The sequence below is a fragment of the Dreissena polymorpha genome, chromosome 2 (genome assembly GCF_020536995.1).
Source record: "Dreissena polymorpha isolate Duluth1 chromosome 2, UMN_Dpol_1.0, whole genome shotgun sequence".
Taxonomy (NCBI): Eukaryota; Metazoa; Mollusca; class Bivalvia; order Myida; family Dreissenidae; genus Dreissena; species Dreissena polymorpha.
Window position 1 is genome coordinate 130,396,811 of NC_068356.1, and position 27,170 is coordinate 130,423,980.

Sequence of the window (27,170 nt, forward strand, 5' to 3'; positions counted from 1 at the left end):
AGCTTTCAGTTTCAATTCACTCTCTTCAATTTTCTTTGCAAATTTGGTAAGAGTTTCCTTTTTTTATTTTGCTGATCTCCTCAATGCGTTTGCCTCTGCCACGAACTGCATTTTTCCAGTGGTTTCAGCTTTTTCAAACAGTTTGTCTGCTGTCATCTCCAGATGCTCCACATTAATTTCAACTTTGAAGGGGGGGGGGGGGGGGCAGTTTTTTTTATATGTTATCAATAAATCATCTGCTCATAATTGACATGCCTTGTTATTATTTTTTGATTTATTTCATTAGTTAAAACAAAAACTAGCGCCTTCAATGGTCCATCACATTTTAGGTATGATGTCAATAGTTTACATTTGTGAAGGGCTGCGTGTGATAATGTTCACAAATTTATAATGACACGGGCCTCTTCCCATTCGAACCCAAAGTTCAGCCCCGTTTTGAAATAAAAGTTAACAACATTGAAAACGTCAAAAATAGCGAACGCTTGTGTTTAAATAATGTGTTTTATTATTTTGAACACACTTATGTTTATTTGTATGTGCATATTAGATGTGCAAACTTGCATTCGTTGAACTTTTAACTTACCAGAATTTCTCTTGTGCCTCTTGCTTTTTTTATGGCTCTTGAGAGCCGATTCGCCCATGCTGGCAATTTCAATATTTGTTTCGCATTGCTTGCATCTTGCCTGGGTCTTTTTACACACTTCTACTACCCAAGGGTACCGTTTTACCCAAGTCCTTTTAAACAAACATTTACTAGCAGGCATTTTGCGCCGTTTTTTTTTGTTTGACCTTGAAGTAGATTCTAGAAAGTTGTTGTTGTAGCGAGTTTATAATTACCCTCAAAACCCGTACCAAAAAGACCGTAAACAACCAGTGGGTATCTTGTCAGATAGGAGGAGCGATCAATAATCATCGGATCAATATGACGTGATTAATTATCTGAAAGCTAAAAAAATAATGAATCTGTTTTTAACATTTTTAATTGTTGTTATTTCATTATTTGAAGCACCTTTCCAGCCAAATTCAAGCACTTTCTAAGCACTTTTCAAGGCTATGGTTGAAAATAAGCTCTTTTAAGCACTCCAGATCGTTTTTAAGCACTTTTCAAGATAAACCTTGATTTTCAAGCACTTTTCAAGGTCTGTGCGAACCCTGCATAAGATGACAAAAGAGCTTAACATTGACAAACATACACCAGACACTGCATAACAGAACAAGAATTATCAAAACAGCTCATCTTGAGAACAACAAAATGTTCAGCCAATTGTTTTTGATAGCACTGACCATTGATGGTTGTCTAATGTTAACTCCTTCCCACTTAGAAGCAAAGTGAAAATGGCTATGTGCAAACAGCATAAAACCAGAACAGCCTGTGAGTAACTGAGTTAAGGTTTTATGTTGTTTGCTGCTCATCAGCATCTAAGGTTTGGAGTTGAAGCCTTAAAAACTTAAATCTAGTAAGAAAGGTCTAAAGTTTAACCATGTGCAACAGTCAATGGCAGTCACATATCATGCTGACCATACATTTTTACAAAGAATTATAATAACAGCTTAATATTGGTTGAAATGTTCTGATGACAAGTTTTCTGCCCAAAACAAATACATTAAAATATTCTTTTGTTGTCATATTGTGAACTCAGTGCAGACTAATAATACCTTTTTCAAACAAATCTAACAATTTTATTAATGACAACCTGGTAAGAAGTAATTAAGAAGAAACTGAACATTCTTTGTTTTGCACTGAATGTCATAGTCGAACACCATGTTAAACAACAAAGGATTCATTATATTTTTTACAAGTTGGTTGACATAAGTGAACGTCTTGATGACAGAATGTGGAACAAATTCATTTATCAACAAACAAATGATTTTCTTACTTTATCTTAAAATATACATTTATCTTCTTTTTATTAATGAAAATGCAACTATATTTAAAGTAGCTTACATGCATATTTTAATATTAATTTAAGACAAGACATGTGTTTGAAGGACATGGATGCCCCAGCTGTATTTTACTTGACATAGAAGCAACGGTTGTTTGCCACACATAATGTAAACAGTCAGTAACACATGTATGCACCTGTCATATGTAACTGTTGCTACAAGTCAAGGCTTGACTTGTATTCACATATGTTGCACTGACCTTTAAGCAAGAATCATAGTTGATGCATAGCTGATTTGTACATCATGTAATCTTGAAATGAAACATTTGCTAATTTACAATAAAGAAATAGAACTGACTGTCATAGGAACATCTATCCCTTATATCATATAAGGACTATTCATGATATCATGTCTCCAATGTGTCCTTGACCTTGAAGCAGCCCAAATATCATCCCCTGATATATAATAATTATTTGTGCCATTTCATTTTATCATCCCATAATGCATGCAACAGTAATTGTCAATATCGTAATTACTCTATGTTTTCGGACACTCTAAGTTTTCGGACACCCCTTTTTTTAGCAAAAATAATTATTTTTCGTGACTCTTAATTTTCGGACACACGGGTTTTCAACCATAATTAATGTCTCTAAGTTTTCGGACAGTATATTTACCAGCGCTATTTTACCAAATGTCGCTCCTGTTTTCGGTATCTAATGACACTTCTATCATGGGGTTTTACAACCAGATTAACATCATAAAACATGGCAGGAGCATGCCTGAGGGCAACGGACCATTATATTTGCGTTATTGTGTAAATTACCTTGTAAACCGGTATTAAACAATTGTTTCGCCCGATAGCATAAGCGCTGTGACAATTACCATGGGTAGTGCCAATTGACAGATCAATTATCGATCGCAATGGTACTACAGCTTCTCAGTAAAATAACTGTGACAAATACTAAACGCTTCAAAATGTGATGGAAGGTGTTAGACAACAACTATCGGAAATGAACAAACAAAGAATACATATATTGCTTTTTTATCGCGTTAATTACAGGTTCATAATAGCGATTATCGGTACATCACTTGCTCATCTTTGAACTCGTTGGTCAAAGTACAACCTTGTAGTAACTTTCTGTCAAATAAATTAAGCATTTAAAATTATTAAAAATGCATTGCAAACATATATAACTAATTTATACTATACGGCATGGTATTTTACAAGCGCGTGCTTTTACCGGTATTCGTTAATACAATTGACGCTATTTTTGGACACTTCAATTTTCGACTCTTAGTTTTCGGACACCTGTATTTTGTGAATATTTTTTGTATCTAAGTTTTCGGACACGAAAAAAATTAATTATTTTTAAGTGTCCGAAAACATAGAGTAATTACGGTACACAATATATTAGTGTCCACCGTGACCTTGACCTTCAAGCAATCACCAGGTTTGTTACAGGCAACACTTTGCCTCAACAGGATCATCATTTTTGGTAATTTATTTTGAAATGTGATCCGGCGCATTCAAGTTATGGGCCGGCCACAAACATATACTTTCACTATATACAAGTGAAGCAAGGGAAAAAGTTTTGCATGCAAAATGTTGTCATTGATTACGAATAGGTTTCATCATGATTTGTTTTTAAATATGCCTTCTGAGCAATAACGAGCTTAAAGATGAGGACCCAAGACAAACAGCGCCAGACATTTTGTGACCACATCAGCTCGCCATGAGCAATTTGTCTGAAGGTGAGCTAAAATCAACACAAAGCTCAGTGTATACTGCTTAATAGAGGGATTCAAACAAACTGGGGACAATTTACTTTTGATTTTGCCATCTGAACTTTCCTAAATCTTTCCACTTTTTTACAAAAACTGTAATTAATCTGATTATAACCTTCAACTCACCCTTAAAATCATGTAACACCCATTTTCATTCTGACCATTGTTTTAATGGAGTCTTTTTTGTATTCCAAACAGAAATTAAACATTCAAAAGAAAAAAGACTCCATTAGGAAAGCATTTTGTTGGAGCCAATATCTTAAATAACATCAAGCCTACTTTAGATCCCAGGAGCATCTCAGCACACAGTGGTATGAGCTCAAAGCATGTTTTCTGTACATTAGCTTTGAGTCCATAAGTCTTGGAAACTGAATACTAGCAATGACGCACTGCCAGGCCAAATATGGCCGTAAATCGTGAAACAATGTCAACAAATTGAATTGATCTGCCAAGGAAATTATGGAAAAAATCTCAAATTGCATAAATAGGTCATTTATCATTTCTCTGATGCAAATAGCCATTTGGTATCTTGAAAATTGCAGTGTACTGAGGGTCATTTAATGGGTTGCAGGCCAATGCATTAATGGATGCCTATGAATCTGAAACATAGCCTCATAGCATCTAAAAATAAAATCATTTTGACTCACAAGACCATGTTTAACCAATAAGGTTGGGTTGCTTGACCCTGCAATAATTATAAGGTAAACATTGAAAATATTTCACAAGTCTATAAATGGCAATGGGAAAAAGTAAGTAAACAAGAGCACCGCATAACGGGTCCCAACACTCGGCTGCGGGTGCAGTTTTGAACAAGGGCTGTTTGTAAAACATGCATGCCCCCCATATGGGCTGTCAGTTGTAGTGGCAGCCATTGTGTGAATAAGTTTTTTGGCACTGTGACCTTGACCTTTGGCCTAGTGACCTGAAAATCAAAAGGGGTCATCTGCGAGTCATGATCAATGTACCTATAAAGTTTCATGATCCTAGGCGTAAGCGTTCTTGAGTTATCATGCGAAAACCATTTTTTCTATGTTGAGTCACCGTGACCTTGACCTTTGACCTAGTGACCTGAAAATCAATAGGGGTCATCTGCGAGTCATGATCAATGTACCTATGAAGTTTCATGATCCTAGGCATAAGTGTTCTTGAGTTATCATCCGGAAACCCTTTTACTATTTCGGGTCACTGTGACCTTGACCTTTGACCTAGTGACCTGAAAATCTATAGGGGTCATCTGCGAGTCATGATCAATGTACCTATGAAGTTTCATGATCCTAGGCATAAGCGTTCTTGAGTTATCATCCGGAAACTCTTTTACTATTTCGGGTCACTGTGACCTTGACCTTTGACCTAGTGACCTGAAAATCAATAGGGGTCATCTGCGAGTCATGATCAATCTACCTATCAAGTTTAATGATCCTAGGCATAAGCGTTCTTGAGTTATCATCCGGAAACCATTTTACTATTTTAAATCACTGTGACCTTGACCTTTGACCTAGTAACCTGAAAATCAATAGGGGTCATCTGCGAGTCATGATCAATCTACCTATCAAGTTTCATGATCCTAGGCCTAAGCTTTCTTGAGTTATCATCCGGAAACCATTTTACTATTTTGGGTCAACGTGACCTTGACCTTTGACCTAGTGACCTCAAAATTGATAGGGGTCATCTGCGAGTCATGATCAATGTACCTATGAAGTTTCATGATCCTAGGCCCAAGCGTTCTTGAGTTATCATCCGGAAACCACCTGGTGGACGGACCGACCTACCGACATGTGCAAAGCAATATACCCCCTCTTCTTCGAAGGGGGGCATAATAAATGAAAGCTTGTCGGAATTTTTCTTTTTTTTAGAGGTCACAGAGACCTTGACCTTTGACCTAGTGACCCAAAAATGGGTGTGGCGTGTAGAACTCATCAAGGTGCATCTACATATGAAGTTCCAAAGTTGTAGGTGGAAGCAATTTGATTTTAGAGGCAATGTTAAGGTTTTAGCATGGCGGACGGCGGAAGACACAGCACGGACACAACCAGCTGGCTATGACAATACCTCGGGTTTTCTCTGAAAACAGCGGAGCTAAAAATGGGCAATTATTGTTTTAATTATTATTTAAGACTTCAAAGTCACACAAGGGAGAGGCTGTACAGCTCTAATGTGCAAATTGCAGAAGAGCATAATTATATTTCTTAATAAAGGGGGTCTAAATGTATTTGATCTTTTTTTTGTATAAATCAATAGTTAATGTATTGATTAAGCATCAATACAACAGCTTATTAATATTTTTATGTCCCCCACTATAGTAGTAGGGGACATATTGTTTTTGCCCTGTCTGTTGGTTGGTCTGTTGGTTGGTTGGTTGGTTGGTCTGTTGGTTGGTTTGCGCCAGCTTTAACATTTTGCAATAACTTCTGCAATATTGAAGCTAGCAATTTTATATTTGAAATGCATGTGTATCTCATGGAGCTGCACATTTTGAGTGGTGAAGGGTCAAGGTCAAGGTCATCCTTCAAGGTCAAACATCATATAGGGGGACATTGTTTTTCAAAAACGCATCTTGTTTAGCATATATATGCCACAAGTATGCTTTTGACTTGTCCACTGATGGCATCTACATTCACACCAGGTCTGGCGAGAACTCTTCAACCTCGCTCGCTTACAGGCCAGAACAAAAGTGACCGAAGTCCTCGTCAGAGAGATGCTGTTTGCGGACAATGCTGCCCTGGCCACGCATACAGAAGAGGCTCTTTAAAGACTCATAGACCTCTTCGCTACAGCATGTTCAGAATTTGGGCTTACTGTCAGCTTGAAAAAGACTAATTTCATGGGCCAGGATGCCAGCAACGTACCCTGCATTACGATCGGGGACTATACCCTGGAGGTGGTGGAGGACTTCACCTACCTTGGTTCCACCATCAGCGGAAACCTGTCCATCGATACCGAGCTAAGCAAGCGCATCGCAAAGGCTTCAGCTACCATGGCCAGACTGGCAAAGAGAGTCTGGGAAAATAATCTTCTGACAGAGAAGACCAAGACCAGGGTATACCAGGCCTGTATCCTCAGCACTCTGCTGTACGGTAGCGAAACATGGACGACCCTCATGCGACAAGAACGCCGCCTCGACATGTTTCACATGAGTTGCCTAAAGCGCTTGTTGGAGATAAAGTGGCAGGATCGTATCCCATACAATGACATACTGGAACGTGCTGGGATCCCAAGCATGTATGCCCTACTAGCTCAACGTCGCCTCCGCTGGCTTGGTCACGTGCGCCGAATGGAGGATGGACGCCTACCAAAGGACGTCTTGTACGGCCAGCTTGCAACTGGCATGCAACCCGTAGGTCGTCCAGCTCTCAGGTACAAAGATGCCTGCAAGCGGGACCTCAAAGCCTGCTGCTTTACAGCAGAAACCTGGGAGACTCTTGCCGAGGATCGCACCGCTTGGCGACAGTCTTTACACAGAGGTATCGAGGCAGCTGAGGAAAGCAGATCCGGACATGCAACTCAGAAGAGAAGCATGCAAAAAGCGCGTGCCGCCATCCCCCCGACTGCAAGCCCCTTTGTGTGCGTATTGTGCAACAAGGACTGCAACGCCCGCATCGGCCTGCTAAGTCACAGCAGGCGTTGCCCCAAGAAGTGACAAACAGAGCGCATAAGCATAGTGTTTCGCGACTCAGCTCTGCCAACAATATATGCCACAGAGAGTAAAAGGCATAAAAAACTTGTAAACATCCAATTAGTTAAGTGGAATTATTACTAATTTTTCAAAGACACTCATGCCATAATTTTTATAAACATAATTACTTTTCCTCTCCTACAGAAGAATTCTCAAATTTACATCAGCGATGTTAACAGGTTTTTGTGAAACCGTCATTTCTGAGCAAATATTTGTCCCTTTGGGCAAAGCATGCCTGGAACTGGCTTCATTGATTAAAAGATTAAAGTTAACAATGCTATTACTGAAACATTTATATCAAAGCTCCAGTAATATCCTGGAGAAAAACAAAGCAAGCAAGAAATCATTTTAGTTCTTGTCAAATATGGGAATAAGCATGTGTACATTTGTCTCTGGCATGCTGTTTACAATATATGCAGAGGCAAAGAAGATATTGTGTGTTAAATTTACAGAGCTATCTCTACAAAATTATAATAGCATTCTATTGATAAACAAAATGTGCAATGTAATGGATTGCAGCAAGAAGTCTCACCTCTTGAAAGCATGTTCAGAAATATGAACACAAAAGCTCTTGGACCCCACAATTTATTTGTGTACACTACCCTGCATGTTACCCTATAATTGCAAATTTTAATCCATTTGGAGAGATTACACAATAAATTGGACATGATGATCTCTGTGTAATCTCATTGAGGAATATGACTCAATATTTCTGGAAGATAAGAAGTGTACATGTCAGAAATAAGCTGCAACCACTTGAAGCAGTATGTCTCCTCTGGGACAAGCAATGACAGTTTCCCATAAAAGACATTACATCTTCCACATCCTGAAATGTATGTATTTACAGCAATAGGCTCCACAGGCATTGCAGCTTGTGAAAACCTGCACTGAAATTTTGCATAAGTTTTTCAACTAAAATGTGATTTAAAATGTCTTGGCCAAAAAAACAACACATTGGTGAAAAAAGTTTCCAAATCAAAACAAAGACAATCGCAAAGTGTATGTACCGGTTATAATAACAGACGACGGTTAACCCTTTGCATGCTGGGAAATTTGTCGTCTGCTAAAATGTCGTCTGCTGAATCTCTAAAATTAGCATTTTCCTCCTTTTGTTTTCAAAGAATACTATCAGAATAGCAAACAGTTTGGATTATGATGAGATGCCACGTTCTGTGGGGTCTCATCTAGATCCAAACTGTTTGCAAAGGCCTTCAAAATTCGGTTCCAGCACTGAAAGAGTTAATGCCATGTGCGGCCTGCATAGCTCTAGAGCCACTCTGTCTGCTAATGAGACCACAAAACCTTGCGTGACTTAAAATCTCTCTTATGGCATACAAATCATTTTCCCATGATGATGCTTAAATACAAACAGACTTGTTCTTAAAGAAATGCTGCTATTTATGAATCTAAATGGAAACTGCAGACATTAAATTTTCAATGAAATACTGTATAGCTAGACTTTAATGTTGCATGTTGCTTTTTCATCCCCCTTTTCATGAAAAGATGTTAAGCACAAACCTGTCTCATAGTTTCTGCTGACAGGTACAAATTACAGAAATCAAACCAACATTATTTCTCAAGCCTCATTAAATATCTTTCCAATACAGTAAAGACTTTTATATGTCATTATAATAAAAGAGGCCAAAACAAGAGATGTGTTTGTCAGAAACACAATAACCCCTACTGATGCTTTGATTTAAATATTTTTGTTTTTGATTATGTCCCTTAAAAAAAATATTACTTCCCTTGTAAAAATTATCTGTATTTGCCAAATTATAAATAGAAATTATCTCCCTTTAAAGCTTGTTACTTCCCTTGGATTTTTTTTTTTTTACCTTTGACCTTGAAGGTTGACCTTGACTTTTCACCACAAAATGTGCAGCTCCATGAGATACACATGCATGCCAAATATCAAGTTGCAATCTTCAATATTGCAAAAGTTATGGCCAATGTTAAAGTTTTTCGGACAGACTGACAGACTGACTGACAGACGGACAGACAGTTTAACTGCTATATGCCACCCTACAGGGGGCATAAAAACAGATAATTATGACACGCAAACAAAGCCTTAAAAACATGATTATTGCATTTGCAAATAGTCACCCTCCAATTCCAAGTTGGAAACATCCAGAAGGAAAACTGTATAATCTGCTGTAAGGAAGATATTATGTGGACATTAGAATAAATAGTGCTGAATTTCAGAATCGATGTATGACTCACTGTCTGGCTGATCGTAAATAGTGCCATTCTGACATGTTTACTGGCATAACGGAAAACAAATCATCATAAACAACAATGTCTGCTTGACCAAGATGGACTTGCATTATTAGACATCAGAATTTTACTTCAATATTGTGTGAATTATTAAATGTAAATTAGATCTAACAGATTGAACTTAATATTAACATTCAAGAAATGCACTCTCATTTAGAAAAAATAAATAAATACAAATCAAAGACATTTAGCAAATAGTTAAGTATATCGACAATAGTTCTTGGCTTAAACAATTGGGTAGTAAATTAAAACCTGGTGCAATATTAAATCATACAGACATTATTGGTCAATACCAGTCAATTTGGATATTAATAAACTTTTTGTATATTTAAGATGACGCAAAAACACTGACACGAAACAGACATGAACAAGAGATTGCCAAGCAATATGGTCCCCTACCGGTGAAACTTGTCAGTATTTTTTAAAATATATTTGTAGCAACCAGAATTCTTGCTTAGGAACAAAATAAAATGATGTACATAATCTCCATATTGCCATCTATCCATGTTTCAAGTTTCATGAAAAAATGTGAAGAACTTTTAAAGTTATTGCAGGATCCAGAAAAGTGTGACGGACTGACAGACAGACAGACAGAGCGCACACCATAAGTCCCCTCCGGTTTCAAAAAATAAATAAATGCATATTATCTTTTACAACAAAATGCTGATCAATTGTATCATTAAACAAGAGCACCGCAAAACGGGTGCCAACGCTCTGCTGCGGATGAAGTTTTGAATAAATGAAAGCTTGTCAGATTTTTTTCTTTTTTTAGAGGTCACAGTGACCTTGAACTTTGACCTAGTGACACCAAAATGGGTGTGGCATGTAGAACTCATCAAGGTGCATCTAAGTATCAAAGTTGTAGGTGGAAGAACTTTGATTTTAGAGCAAAATGTAAAGGTTTTAGCATGACGTGGACGGCGGACGTCGGACAACACCACGAGCTGTTTATGACAATACCTCGGGTTTTCTCCGAAAACAGCCGAGCTAAAAAGTATAGTAAAGATTACAAGTAAAAGAATTGCATGCCCTTTAAGCAAACAGCAAGTTATTGAATTCATGATGTGTAACCATAGCATAAACATAACAATGACAAACAAGTTGGAATACACATTCCCAGAACACAAGCCAGACTAGTCTGTATACCAATAAATGTAAAGGATTCCTCCTCCTCCTCTATCGGTGTCATAAGGGGACTACCTGGAGTTCTGGGCCCTGAACTACACAGGCTAAAGTCCACACAATGTTTCAGACAGAACCGCATTGCAGTATCGGAGTGTGATCACACCATAATATGTACAGTACACTTCATACCAATATCTTGTCACTTATATAATGGAAGCACTGTTTGTCCACCACTGGATACACAACAGTTAAGCTTGAGAAAGCTCCCTGCTTTTGCAAGCTTCAATTCAGTCTTCATAAACTAACTATTGGAAAAATGGGTGATACTACATTCTCAATTCAAACTAATATCATTCACATGTTTAATTTGCTGGTAAAGCACATTCCAAAATCCGCAAGTAATAAATTTTAAGGACGACATCATCTAAGCTTTTTAAGTCCATGTGCAGCAGAAAGATCACATTCAGGTGTTTTAAAGAGCTTGTAAAAAATTCCCTCACATGACGAACATAACTGTTTACTATTATGCAAGGCAGGCATTTATGCCTGCAAAAGACTGCATTCCTCGCTGCACTAAAAGTTATAGGCCTATTTGCCAATGTTCAATAACATGGAGTGACATGGGAAAAATCAGATGCGCTTATGTAAACCCTGCAAAACATCATGAAAATATTTCAATAAAGTTTGAGTGTGTTTGCTTTCAAGTTGTGTAAAATAAGAACTAGTGGATTGAATGAAAGCAAAATAAATAACAAATTGCAATTTCACACAAATTTCTGTAAAATAAATTATTGAAAATATATTATTTCAAAACCCAACATTTAACGAAACTTATTGTTTGTGGAAATTTTACATGTTCTGACACAATTTTATGTCATTCAATGTATTATCTGCAAAAACTAAAATGCATATCATTTTTGAAAGCAAATATTCTTGTTTTATTTTTTAAAACATTAAAATACTGATACTTGAATTAACATTTTATTGGATGTGAATGTTTCCTGTGAAAATGCACTAAAAACACTCGCTATATCCATACATGCCAGAAATTGTCGGGTCCAAATCGGGACAGTCCATTAAAAATGTCGGGACATTTGACCAAAAAGCAGGACACCTAAAACGATCAATCATGCCACCTTTACTGAAGTCAGTAATCAGCTAATTACTTGCAAAACCTCATAATTTCTGGCAAATATTGACGATAAATGTGTTTAGAATTGCATGAACACAGACGTTCTCCATTTTCCGGAAGTAAACAAACATGTGCACTAAGCGGATAAATCCATTTGGGACTAAGGCAACTTTCAACGGGATGTGCGCACATCGAGCACTGTTTTTATTCAACCAATCATCCATTAACTCTAAATTTAGATTGATGCAATATGTACAAAATATTTTCTGAAAATCAGTCAAAAACGAAAGTAAATTTATGTCTCTGGTATCGGTCAGCGCTCGATTTGTTTGACATATAATACACTGAATACCGCGTAATAATAGTATATTTGGACTTTGGGCCTTGAAATACAAAAGCAATCTGCTTAATGCACTATGATGCATCTATCACTAGCAATTAACGACCCTATATCATAAAAATACCCTGGTGTGAATGCCAGATAAAATCATTGCCAATATATCGCTGATAAGGTGTCAAAAACAACACTGGATCACTCGACTAGTAGATATGGTTTGTTAATAGGGGGCAATAAAGGGATTTGCAATGGTATTTAAAGCCAGGCGGAGCTTGAATAGGGAATTTTATTGTGAACTTATAGAGCGTATATCATTTTGTACGAATGTCAGGACAAATAGTGTCACATCGGGACACCGAGACAAACACCCCAAAAGCAGGACTGTCCCACCAAGATCGGGACATCTGGCATGTATGGCTATATCCATAAAGTGTTGATGTCGTTCTTTTTTTCCATAAACAAGAGATGTGTTTGTCAGAAACACAATGCGCCCTACTGCGCCGCTTTGAAGCCATATATTTGACCTTTAAACTTGAAGGATGACCTTGACCTTTCACCACTCAAAATGTGCAGCTCCATGAGATGCACAATTGCATGCCAAATATCTAGTTGCTATCTTCAATATTGCAAAAGTTATGGGCAATGTTAAAGTTTCCGGACAGACGCACAGACTGACTGACAGATAGACTGATGGACAGTTCAACTGCTATATGCCAACCTACCTGAGGAGCATAAAAACTCTGGTAAACAACTTGATTATCAAATAACTAAACCCTGACCTCCATTTCATTAATAAACCATTAATTAAAGGACTAATCAAATACTTCCCTATGACAGTTATTAGTTCTGACAATCATTGATTACCGCCAATACCAGTTTGTTTGTTGTCCTTTATCAGTTTTAATAAAATAATCAAAGCCAACCCACATAATTGACCTATCACAGCATCTGTTGGAAATGGGGATTGTGGGGACATGCTCAGGAAATGTAACTTGACACAGTACTTGTAGGACATTCTATGTATGAATGTAATCAAAGCACCCGATATTGATTGCACTGGACTCTACTGAAGATAATGGAACAATTTATCATCAAAGTTTTTCTCATTCATTTTGCGATGTTTTTTTCTGATTAATCATATTTGTCTATTGATACAGCCCTGCAGATGAAATCATGGAAAACTGGAACTTTCCAATCAAAACCAATCAAGTCCACGTTGAGAGGTTTATATGAGACTGATATTTAAGAGCACCTCTTTCATGGTGGTCTACTTTATATGACAATGATATTACAACAATTGGAATTGAAGCATTTTACACATAAAGTCTTTTGAAACATATTTAATTAACGATTTTATGATTTAAAAGGTCAATCATGACTACTAACACTTCTAAAAGCATTGAGGTCCTCAAAGAGGTCTGCCTAGATAGAAACGTTGTAATTATAATTAATTGTATTTAACAACTTCACTGAATTTGTCTGACAGCAACTTTAATGACTACTCACTTTGAGTTCCAACTGATGTGATTAGACCATGATTGGTCAAGTATTTAACAGATCATGTTTCTGCAATTCAGGATTTGATACAATGTGATGCATGGTTTTTCATTCTTATACACAGTTTTGTGGATGATTTAGCATATACAGGTGTAAATATCTTTCAGACATTTTCAACTGCATAACTACTTGAAGTAATGGGTAAAACCATTGTCTATACCTAGAATACATGACTAGTTTTTCATATAATCCGAATGCAACCATCCACTGATTTCTTACAGTAATTTCCCAGGTTTTGATGACTGTCATCCGGAGGTGGAAACACATACTTTGTGTCAACCTAAATGGGTACAAATGGGTAAAATGAAACTGTCCGAAAATTGAGAGTCATTAATTATGAAAGAAAATCTGGATGTTTGAAAAAAGTAACAAAAAATTCTAATTTAGGCTAAACAAGAGATGTGTTCGTCAGAAACACAATGCCTCCTACTGCGCCGCTTTGAAATAAAATTTCTATTTATCATTTGGCAGGTAAAGAAATCATCTCCCTTTAAAGCTTATTACTGCCCTTGGATTTTGGCCAATCAATCAAACCAGAGGGGGGGGGGGGGGGGGGGTAACAGTACAATAACTGTGAAAATGTAAATTCTTGGTAAGGAAATATATAACCTGAGATTTATAATTATATAAATTACTTCCCTTGAAAATAATTGTCTCTAACAAATCTCTATTTTTAGTAGCAAATAATTAAAAGCCCCTACCGTGACTGTAGATTCACCACTCAAAATGTGCAGCTCCATGAGATACACATGCATGCCAAATATCAAGTTGCTATGTTCAATATTGAATAATTATCTCCCTTTAAAGCTTATTACTTCCCTTTGATTTGTACTTTTGACCTTAGACCTTGAAGGATGACCTTGACCTTTTACCACATTGCGTTTGTCAGAAACACAATGCCACCTACTACGCCGCTTTGATTTATTTAACAAAAATATATAATTTGGCAGGTCAGATAATTATGTCCTTTTAAAGCTTATTACTTCCCTTGGATTTGTTTTTTCGACCCCCTGACCTAGTTTTTGACCCAGCATGACCCATATTCGAACTTGACCTAGATATTGTCTAGATACAACTTCTGACCAAGTTTCATAAAGATCGGATGAAAACTATTTGAATTAGACAGCGGACACGATAAGTGTGACAGACTGACAGACAGACTGACAGAAAGACTGACTGACAGACTGACGGACAGTGCGAAAACTATATACCCCCTTTTCTTCCAAAGTGGGCATAAAAGGTGTCTAAAAACTTTATACGAAGGTGTCATATGTGCCAAATGCTGCATTTTTTACAATCTTTTAAACATGATAAATTAATTATGGCAGATTTGTTTTTCTATTTTGTTATATTTCCTTGTGTCTTTCTGTACAAATGGTATAACACTTTAGATCTGTCTTACTTACTGGTGATTAATTGGTGTAAATTATTACTGGTGATTAAAGGGATCTTTTCACGCTTTGGTAAATTGACAAAATTGAAAAAAGTTGTTTCAGATTCGTAAGTTTTCGTTTTAGTTATGATATTTGTGAGGAAACAGTAATACTGAACATTAACCATGCTCTAATATAGCCATTATATGCATCTTTTGACGATTTTAAAACCTAAAAATTATAAAGCGTTGCAACGCGAAACGATTGAATAATTTGGAGAGTTCTGTTTTTGTCGTTAAATTTTGTGAAACTACGAAGATTGCTTATATAAGGTATAAAATACGTCACGAATGTGTACTCGGCGGAATATCTCAGTAGGCTAAAGCGTTTTTACTTCAGGACTCTGGCAGGACTCCAGGGGTCACTGGTTCGAAACCTGCTCCGGGCAATGTTCTTTTCCTTTTTTTAATTTCTTTCTTGATTTTTTACTGGAGCTTTTACGATCAAATGTTTACATTTATCAATATAAAGCATTTAATGAATAAGTTAAAAAAATGCCAAAATCTGTGAAAAGGCCCCTTTAATTGGTGTAAAGTATTGGTCATGCTGTCTAAACAATCTGGTCTTCCAGAATTCTCTGTAATAGCTATAGAACATAAATCGGGGACAATCTTTGCACTGTAGTTGTATAATATTATTAAGAAATGACATTAACATTAATTCAAATTATTTACCTTTTTAAAAAACATTTCCTCTTTTAAATAATATTATATAGTTCAAAGCCTCCAGTTATGATAACACCAATCAAAGCAATAACAATAAACACAAGTAACAATATTTCTAATCAAGTGTGATTAATGACTTACTTCCTATTCCTTCAGATTCAGGACAAATACAAGTCAATTAACTTTCAATGAATTATCCCAGATTGAAAATCAATTCTTCCAAGTCAATTTCTCGAACTTGAAATCAGTAACTGGAGAAAATGTCCCAGATTAGCTGGAAATCTTGAGTTATATTGAGGCCATTGTTGATAAATGAGCATAACCATAGTATAAGCACCAGAGTCTGATCAAAATAGACAAAAGTTCAAAATATTACTTAAATTATACTACGTTGAATTGTATGACACTTTGTTTTTAACCAACCTTATATCTACTTTACTGAAACCACTTACATTTCATGGCGCTCTTCCATAGATAACAAGTTATAAAAAATAAATGTCTGTAAAAGAATAATTATTTCATCTCATTTAAGCTTTAAACACCTTTACTGCATCTGTACACACCAACTGCATGATCATATTTGGAAATCTGGATGAATTATGGAACTTTAATATACCCCAGGGGTGCAGATTAACTGGACAAAAGCTGAGCATGGGTATGGTTTTGAAAAAATCAGTATATATATTTTTTTAAAGCATGGAAAGCCTACCTACAAATTTGCATGTAGTTCAGTGAAATGATGCTGATTAAAAAAATAATAGATTAGATTATATTTGGAAAGGTGCCCATTATATTTGCGCTACCTTAATTACAGAAAAGAGAAATACAGATCTTTTAAAGACTCATAACTTTCCTAATGGTTACATTATGTTTAACAAGTCTTGCAGCTTATTTGTATGTCATTTATGGCTGATTTACTGAATCCTTATAATATCTCCCCAAATATGGCTTTCAATGTTGGTTATCTTAAATATCCCTTAAATATAGCAAAGCTACAAAAGTTCACACAAAAATCAAAGGCAAAAAAAAATATATATTCCGAGAATGGCTTTCTTGCACGAAAGGGAGCTAGAAATGAATGGACTTTTTATAACATGAATAACAAGAGATCCCAGATATAAAAATTATGTATCTATATTTTTAATAAATTTCTTGAATTTTTAAGTAGTTGTAAGTGTTTTTATTTTATTTGAACTCATCTCTATTTATAAAAGATAATTGCAAAATTGAATTTCAGTTTAGAACCCATTAGTTTTTACAGATTGAAACTATAAAATACTTTAGGGTAGGAATCTTGAAAGCCATAAATATTTTATAAAATTAAAAAAAAAATGCAATAAAACATGTATTTAACAAGAGATGTGTTCGTCAGAAACATAATGCCCCCTATTGCCCCGCTTTGAAAAAAAATAAATTTGTTTTTGGGTTTTTTTACCTTCGACCTTGAAGAATGACCTTGACCTTGAACTTCCACCACTCAAAATGTGAAGCTTCATGAGAAGGCCGCTTTGAAAAAGAATTATTTTTTTTGACCTTTGACCTTGAAGGATGACCTTGACCTTGAACTTCCACCACTCAAAATGTGCAGCTTCATGAGAATGCTGCTTTAATTTTATTTTATTTTTAACTTTGACCTTGAAGGATGACCTTGACCTTGAATTTCCACCACTCAAAATGTGCAGCTTCATGAGATACACATGCATGCCAAATATCAAGTTGCTATCTTCAATATTGAAAAAGTTATGGCTAATGTTAAAGTTTTCAGACGGACAGACACCATATATCTGACATTTGACCTTGAAGGATGACCTTGACCTTCACCTTTTACCACTCAAAATGTTCAGCTCCATGAGATACACATGCATGCAAAATATCAAGTTGCTATCTTCAATAGTGAAAAAGTTATGGCCAATGTTAAAGTTTTTGGATGGACGGACAGACGCCATATATTAGACATTTGACCTTGAAGGATGACCTTGACCTTCACTTTTCACCACTCAAAATGTGCAGCTCCGTGAGATGCACATGCATGCCAAATATCAAGTTGCTATCTTCAATATTGAAAAAGTTATGGCCAATTTTAAAGTTTTCGGACGGACAGACGCCATATATTTGACATTTGACCTTGAAGGTCGAGCTTGACCTTTCACCGCTCAAAATTTTCAGCTCCATGAGATACACATGCATGCCAAATATCAAGTTGAAATCTTCAATAGTGAAAAAGTTATGGCCAATGTTAAAGTTTTTTTCGGACAGACGGACAGACTGACTGACGGTTCAACTGCTATATGCCCCCCTACCGGGGGCATAAAAATGATACTTAAATCAGTGAGTGATCACTAGTTTGTGTTCAAAGTTTTAAGATGTATTATATTTCATTTGTGTTTTTGCCCAAAAATTTTAAAGTTGTGTGATAAAAACACATTTGGAAGCATTTTGACTCACTAATTTGTTAAGTATTGTTTCTAGTGGTTGATCATTTTCTCCACATTTTAAAACAGAACACTCCTGTAAAAAGCTTTTATCCAATTATATATTTTATCACAAGACTATGTGTCAATAATGCACTATGGAGCAGACCTCTAGACTGCAAACACTGGTCCCAGGGGTTGACATGAAACACTCCAAAGATATACATCCATCATAGCTTTTATTATCATCTAATCAATACAACAAAAACACGCAAACTTTGAAGGAAAGTAAAGTGACAAACGCCCCTCATTCACTGGCAACAATTTTCGAAAAAGTTTCCTCTCCCCTAGAGAACTAATAACAATAATTACTGGCGAACTAATTCTGATAATCCAAGTATTCTAGAACTGCACCAGTGCGTGAAATTGCAGTGGAAAGCTTGAGACAAATCTGACTGTCTTTTCACAGTAATGATGTTTTAACGCACACAATTTCAGTTTTTGCCTGATTTGGTTATTTAGTTGTTTACTATACATGAAGCATACTTAAAATTCTATACAATATTGAGCAGGGTTCGTTACGTTGCTTTCCAAGCTATTAGTCTTAAGGGACATTGAATTGTCCAAGTGACATCTCATTTGCTCAGTGCATTATTTATACGAACTTAATAAGTCCAAGAAATGTTGAATGTTATTAGCACTAATGACACCCCAAAGGGACCATTACATCTAAAATATGCATGTTCACAATTGTCTGCATTATATTCACAGTAATTAAGAGCTAAAAATGTCTCTGTTGTGATCTGTCCAAATTTCTTTATGCTTATAGGCTAAGTTGAACCCTAAGCCAGGAGTAGAGCGTAGCAAAATGGACTACTTTTCTTTGTAAATGTCCCATCAGAATAATATTGTCCAGTTAGCCAAATAATCTTATGTTATTAAGATTCATGTGTCAAGTAATGTGATGTTATGATTGTTTCTCTGGAACCATTGGTCCACTATTTCTCACTAAAACTGGAGGTCTGCACATATAAAGCTGTGGCTGATGGTATTATAAAATGAGAATGTCAATAATGAATGCTGCAATTAAAGATTGAAGGTAACGATGTCCAATCAGCTAGACAATACTAAATAAATTATGACCACCCAGTTTTTAATAAATTATTTGCAGAAACTGAATAGCGCTTGGAATGGTTGTGTTTTCGTAAGTTTTATAAAAATAATGATTCTGAATCACTAACAAGTTGTTTTACACAAAAAAAAACAATGTTACATAGATTCAAAGACTGAGACAATGAATTTTTTGCAACACATACATGCATGTCTTTAAAGCTAATATAGTGCATGTTGTTGTGTTGCATAAGACCAACAATTATCACACAGGTAAATGTCATTCATGGTCTGTTCTTTTTGTGTGTGTTCTAAATGCAATATATAGCAAAACAAGGATGATTTGAATAGTCACCGAACCATCTTTATTGTTTGTATACATGATTATACTTTGAAAATAATCAAAACTTTCTTAAAATATAAGAACATAGATTTCTCTGTCATTTTATATCACATAATAATTTTACATGTATTAGTAATAAGTGATTAAAACATAAAAAGTTTGCTGTGGGAAACTGGGCTTAAAAGTGTTCATACTGATCAGCCTGTGCAATCAACAGATATTTCAATTGAAGCAGAGTCCTGCTCTTTGATGCAAGTATGTTTGAAATGTTCTCACTTTCCACTCCTGCCTCATAATTCTGCCTTAAAGGCATTATTTTGATGCAAATTTGAGCCTTGTTCTGAGAAAACTGGGCATAATGCATGTGCGTAGTGTCGTCCAAGATTAGCCTGTGCAGTCTGCACAGGCTAATCAGGGACGACACTTTCCGCTTAAACTAGATTTTCAGTAAAAAGGGACTTCCTTTAAACGAAAAATATCATTACAGCGGACTGCACTAGCTGAAGTTAATCTGGGACGACACTTTACGCACATGCATTAAGCCAAGTTTTCACAGAACAAGGCTCATTTGATCATGCAAACTTCAAACAGGGGGTCATTTGACTCCTGGTTTTCAAAATCTCTTGATATTCCTGAATAAATATTGGATAATCCAGGATAGATCTTTCTGATTTAATTGTGTTTAATGCATCAATAAGAGAATACCTTGAACTACTTAAAAGTGAATCTCTAAAACAAGAAAATACCATAAAACCCCAAAGCCTGGTCCTTTCCAAGCCTGGGCTAACTTTACAGGCTAGTCTGGGATTCAGCACAAGACACACCTGACACTATTGTTTTATTAAACTCTTTATTTTTTTACTGTTAGAGAAGTATAATGGGCTACTATTTCAAAGCTTACAACATTTGCATAATAAATTGCACTGAAAAAACAAGATATTAATGCTGCAAACTTCAGCTTCATCTGTCACAGAAAAAAACCCAGATATTGATGCTGTAAACTTGGGCTGCATCTGTCAACAAAATACTTTTGAAAATCTATCTAGTGGCATTAGAACTACTGTTTATAGAAATGAGATACACCCACTTTTCCATCATGCACCTTTGTATTGCCAAGTGAATTGACATCTTTATCTGCTTATCTAATTTATGTGTAACTATTTTTCCTACCCACCACCCATACAGTGAACACAGCAGGGTTAATCAGTTGAAATGAAACTTTAATGAAACACACTGCTCTTAAAAACTGCACTAAAATGTTCTTTGAAAATAAACAGAGCAAAGCTTGGAATAGTACATTTTATCATCATTTCCTTTTTAGCACTAACCATAAAGTTTCCTTCCATAACATTAAGTTCACATTCTGCAATCATAAATAGACCGTTTATGATAACAATTATAAACACTGATATAGGTGTCAATTGATATGGACTAAAAAATCATCATCATCATCATCATCATCATCATCATCATCATCATCATCATCATCATTACTGCCTAAAGCATTATCACCAGCAAAAGCAGCTATTGAAATGGCATCAGCAACAGCAGCTGCCACTGAGGTACAGGCATTCTTATAAACAAGGGGTTGGTATTGTTTGAAAATAATTGACATTGGCATTCTTAACAATGCATACTTGGGTCCTTTCCCAAATGTAACTAAACTAAGACAGGTGGGAGAACACCACAGCATGCATTTAATAGAAGTAATTAAAGAAATTATTGGCATTCATTTGAATATATAGAGAAACAATTACTTTGAAAACAATACTTATGTAATGAATAATTACACAGTTATGTAGAATAAAAGTGTGTGTGAAATTAAAGAATTACATTTTAGATTCATAATCTGGTGAAGCTATCTGTGTGATCTGCCGTTGTTACATGTTTCACAAGAGTTGTGAAACTTGATAGTAACAAGATCACAGTAAATGATGCAAACACTGCCAACAAAAAGAAACTGGGACACCAGCAAATCATGACTCAAACTTCATCAGAAATTCTAATGACTCCGACCGAACAATAAAGCTATTACAAAGCGAGCTAAAATGCATTCACCTTCACTACCAGCAGTGAAAATTACAATACTACCACCATTTTTATAATACCATCAGCGCTGGTGTTTTATGTTTCCTTGACGATGCAAACAAGAGTGTCACGTTAAAGCTGCTGTGTCAGAGACAAAGGTGTTTCCTATCTAGACAGTGAGTCACAACATTGGACAAAGTGGCCTTGAGAACTTAAAAAAAAACTAGGGCCCAATATATTTATATTGCAATGTTGAGGCATTGTCAGAGTACCGGTAATAGGAAAACTTTTGCATGGGGACTTCTGCTGTAAATGCAAAGTGCATTAGTCTTTAATCCTGTATTTCAAAGAATAAAACTTGCAGCATCTGACTTAATGTCTTAGAAAATAAATTCATATTTTTGTGTAAAGGTTATATAATGAATCTACTTATTAGGTATGTTGATTGGAAAGGTTTCCTGAACATGCTTTCTTTGACTGTCAGTCCATGATTCAGAGTAGAACAAATGATTATGTTCTTTCTTTGAAGAGTTTCTGAATAGTTTATTTCACTCTTTTTCATCTGCTGGTATTATTAAAGCTTATACCTTTCTCTGTAGAATATAACATTTATATAACTTAAAGGACAAGCCATATGTTATATTTATGGTGTGGTTAAAAGTCATAAAAACACCTGAAACATGTTATTAAATTCATTAAAATATTCACTTCATTCAGAAAAGAATGTGCTTATCTACGGACCCATACAATTTTAACAAAGCAGATTTTTTTCTAAAACCACACAAAAATGTTGTAGGATTTAATACAGAAGCCCTATACAGAAGCCCATTAATATATAGACTACAAATTGCATCTCCATAAAAGCATAATGACAAAACTTGAAAGACCCATATAATTGACATTTTTGTGGTTTCCATTTAGGATGCGTCATTAAGCCCAAATACAGAGGAACAGAATGTCCACAGTTTGTAGTTGCTGCTACTTAGGAAATACATATAGTTTATTAATATAAACTATCCACAGTAAATATAACAGACCACAGGCAACAACTTTTTTTTCTAATTAACATATTTTGGATACACCATGGGCATTTTATTAAACCTTATCTCAATACCTACATTTAAACCTTTAGTAAAATCACAGTCCAATTCAATATACTCAATGAAACTGTATGGATGTTTGATGTGTTAAAAAGCCAAATGTGATAGTTAAACATTATAATACTCATTTTAGACAAGCATTGTTTTCAGATAGGCATATTGGTTGAAAACAGGAGTCCAATGGACAGACCTCTTGACCAAGTGACTTCCTGCAAAAATATCATCACTGAAATGAAAAACTAAGGAATTGGGAGCATGAGAATTAAATGAAAAACGTAACAAAAACATCACAGTCTTAAGTAAGAAATCGTCACAAGGTTCATTAGACTTCACAATCTATGGTTTTTGTTTATCTTAGGCATTCAGCTTTCTCATGCACTAAGCAATTACTTGCAGAAAACAGTCCAGGGAACTACATTTATTGTTTGCATACTGATTTACTCACTGAAAACAGACATAGACAATGGCTTCAATCCATACTACATCGAGTCTGGTACCTGGCCAGCATATTGTTGGCATGAGACTTTCATCGGGTTATTAACAGTAAGAAAGGAAACCAATGTGAAAGATTCTGGATATCTCAGAAACATTAAGGACACTGTAATTATAACCAATAAGTGATATGATTCAATATCTCACACAGAATAAGTCCATCAGTAGGTGAGAAATAGGTGTAAATTTGAATTAACACAGACCAATCTTTTCTGTCATGAGCTTTTGTGACTCAATTAGAACATGATCATCTGGCACAAGTAATTTTATGCAAAGCACATAAAAAATGTTATGTCTAATATTGAATAAATGAGATAAGTAACTGAATATTTAATGCCCATGCATTTCTTGATGAGTTCGGATAGTGTTACTGCATTTAAACATGAAATTAACATACTTCTGCTTTAGAACTGTCCTTCCAATATCACTGATGACAGAAAAACTTCATGAATTAATAATAAGTTTTGAAACAGAATGCATCCAGTAACTATTTGTAATAATACCCTGTATGCATACAATTTTAATTGCATATTATTTATTTTACAAAGAGTCTTGAAGCATATACAATAATTGGGCTTAATTTTGAAGTCATTTAATCTTTCTAACAATTACATGAAATATTAATACCTATAAATATTGCCTTAAAATCTTATTTGTTACTTATATTATTCATAAAAATAGAATGTTCCAAGAAATAATTAAATGTGACTGTTTATATCCAATAAATTAACAACGCAGGTTATTTTTTTAAATAGATATTTTTTAATTTAATATATAATGTATAAAGGAAATTCAGTATCGCATATCAATGTTTCATTATTTCAACCACTGTATGAACATAGACATTAAATCAGCAGTAAATCTGTATCCACAGGAAGTTGAATAAAAGATAATACATTTTATAGTTAAATCATGCCAAATCTGCATTTTCAGGTTAATTGGGGTGTAACAACAGTCCCTTTTAAGTGCAAAAATACATTTTTAAAGTTATCTTCATTTGTAGAACCTTAAATTCATTGTTCAAAATGTTATAATCAATCATTTTGTGAAAATTCATCAATTCCAATTTTCATTTGATATCATATGATATATTGCATACTAATACTTTTGTCGTAAGCAACACATTCTCAGACGTGTAAAAATAACACCATTGAACCAAACACAGATGCACTTATTGATATTACAATATGTTATAATTATCTTGTATACCTGGGAAACCTTCATACGCCACAGGAGGGGCTGACCCCTTTCTCCTAGGAGATGAGAACCCTTTTCTCCTTGGTGAAGGAGAGGATGCCTTTTCCTCACGTGAAGCAGACCGCTTTTTACCTTTCGTGAGACGCATTTATAATCTCTTAATTACTTCCCCTTGACACATTTATAATCATTAAGTAACTTCACCTTGGTGTTAAGGTTGTTGTAGAGATTCCTTTGTACAAATTGTAAATTATAATATTGTATCTGTGTACAGTTTTCACTTGAAGTTGGTGTAAAAACTAAATTAATATATTAATGAAACTATAATGGCTGGCAAAACTGTTCAAACGATTGTACCATAGTTTGTTTAATATCTGTAGAAATTGGTAACATTTAAAACTTGAACATAGGAAAGGGTCCAGTTTCATTAGCAAAATACTGAACAACATGTTCTATTCCATGTATAATTGTATAGGAATAAAACACTGACTCCAGCAGAATTGTCACTTGAAATCCATGACCTCCACACCAGGAATGGCTCCCGTTTACATCCAATTAATCCATGAAGCACCCAACTGCCTTTAATTACTACCACAACAATGACCTGTAACTGACTGAGATCGAAGCTTTAATAGTCCAGAGTGCCAACCCCATTTTAATTTAGCAGAACATGTAAAAATATCCAATATTCCTGTCAATGCATCTTTTATTAAAATTCACTGACCACTGGTCTCCTCACTTAACAAGCTGTGACACTGCAATTAACTGACAGGTGTCCTGCTTTTGTTTGAACAAGGCACCTTTTAATTGTCTTGTGTAAATTAAAGATGAGTCAAGTTGATGAACATTTATGTATTTAAAGCCTGAGATTTCACTACTCAGTTGACAAGATAACACTGGCTGAGTACAATTTGGACCTGTATCAGTCTGTTTTCAGTCAAAGATCTACACCACAGTTCATTCACTCAAGGTAAGTAAAAACTTCTTTTAACGATAAACACCTTCCATATCAAGTTTAATCTTAAACCTTAAGTTCTTTAGTGCTTTTTGTACTTGCCTTTCAGAGTGAAATAATAATGGCTTTTAAAGTAATGTCACTATTTTACTTGTTTAAAATTCAAATGAGATTTTTTTAAACTCAGACACTTCATTTGTCTTTAAATCTCTCATCAAAAGAAAAATATCCTAATTAACAAGTGAAATCATATCTCTGACCTTTCACCTTATTATAAGCAAACTCTAAAATGTCACAGATCATCTCAAGAAAATATCCCACAATCCACATTGTGACCCACTTGGTCACACAAGATGTCCAGCTTTTTGCTCACCAATGGCTTCGGACATACACACCACAGTCAGGTCAATTAAAAACTCCCAGTGAAAAAAAGCACAAGATCTGTGCTTAGGTTTGTCCCAACATAATCCCAAGAGTCGAACAGCCTATTGGCTCTTTTCCTAGTGCTCATGAAACATAAATGGATCACTCTAGCATTCGTATGACATCGAGCACTCTTATGGCAGAGTACTCAGATCAATGGTAATTCATAAACGCGGCAATACATCTTCGGGAGCTGACAATTCCAATGATGATTGCTCTTAGGATATATCTTATAACTGCAATGAAACTGAAATGCAATACTTACTTCAGATTTTAGTCTGACATAGAATAACAATTTGCCATGGGGCATCATAACATTCATTTTAATATATTTCCATTTTATGAAGGCTCTAATTTCCATGATAAAACTCAATATTGGTCTTAAACATTCCCCTTTATTAGCTGCTTAATATTCAGTTATATCAGAAAATTAATTTAAATATACTTTAATAATTAATATAAATTCATATGTATGATTCTATAAAATGTGAGACATTTATATTGACCAGGAGTAACATTCAACTTTAATAAAATTTCCTAAATGAATGAATGCTATGACATGGAAGTGGGTTATGTATATGTAATCTAATTTATACATGGTGTTCATTGACCTCTGCACTGACCTTAGTAGTGATCTAGTTTGGTGTAGACATTGTCAAGATTAACATTTTAACAAAGTTTCATTAAGATAGAATCATAAATGTGGTTTCTAGAGGTAATAATTTTTTGTGTGTAACATTTTAGCGGTTGATTTGATTTTTGATGCCCATGACTTAGATGCAAACTTGCTTTAGATATTGTACAGATAGCATTTTTACCAAGTTTCATAAAGATTGAGTCATAAAAGTGGTTACTTGAGAAGAAAACAATGTTTTTATTAGAATTTGGCCTGGTGATCTAGTGCTTTGACATATCGTCGCTGTCGTTCTCAAACCTCGTAGCTACAAAATGCCAACTTTTCAGGAGAGAGAAAAAACCGTCTCATTTTTTTACAACGATGTTTTAGAAATTGAAATTCTGTAAAAATACCAAACAAATGAAGCTGCAAAATACGGTATAAGCCATAGACGCCTATGCCGTACTGATAAGTCATACTGACAGTCAGACATGGTAGCTACGATATTTTGTCACCACAGTTTTGTCATTTTTATGAGGTACGACAATTCGTCCTGATAGGAAACCTCGTAGTTGCAAATAAAAACTTTTATAAAAACGTTTTTGTCAAATTTGTCCAAACAAAACGACG

At 35.2% G+C, this 27,170-nt stretch overlaps 1 protein-coding gene across 6 annotated transcripts in view; it reads right to left on the reverse strand.

The window, feature by feature from the left end:
* LOC127868994 (caskin-2-like) overlaps positions 1-27,170 on the reverse strand; it is a 187,613-nt gene that overhangs the window by 76,182 nt on the left and 84,261 nt on the right. The window contains exon 1 of one of the 6 annotated variants that reach the window (XM_052411235.1): positions 24,559-25,460. The exons of the other annotated variants lie outside the window; for them this stretch is intronic. Within the exon in view, the coding sequence (XP_052267195.1) occupies positions 24,559-24,694 (136 nt within the window). The 5' untranslated portion in view covers positions 24,695-25,460. Of the gene's footprint in view, positions 1-24,558; positions 25,461-27,170 lie in introns of those variants that run through there. 6 annotated transcript variants of the gene reach the window in all.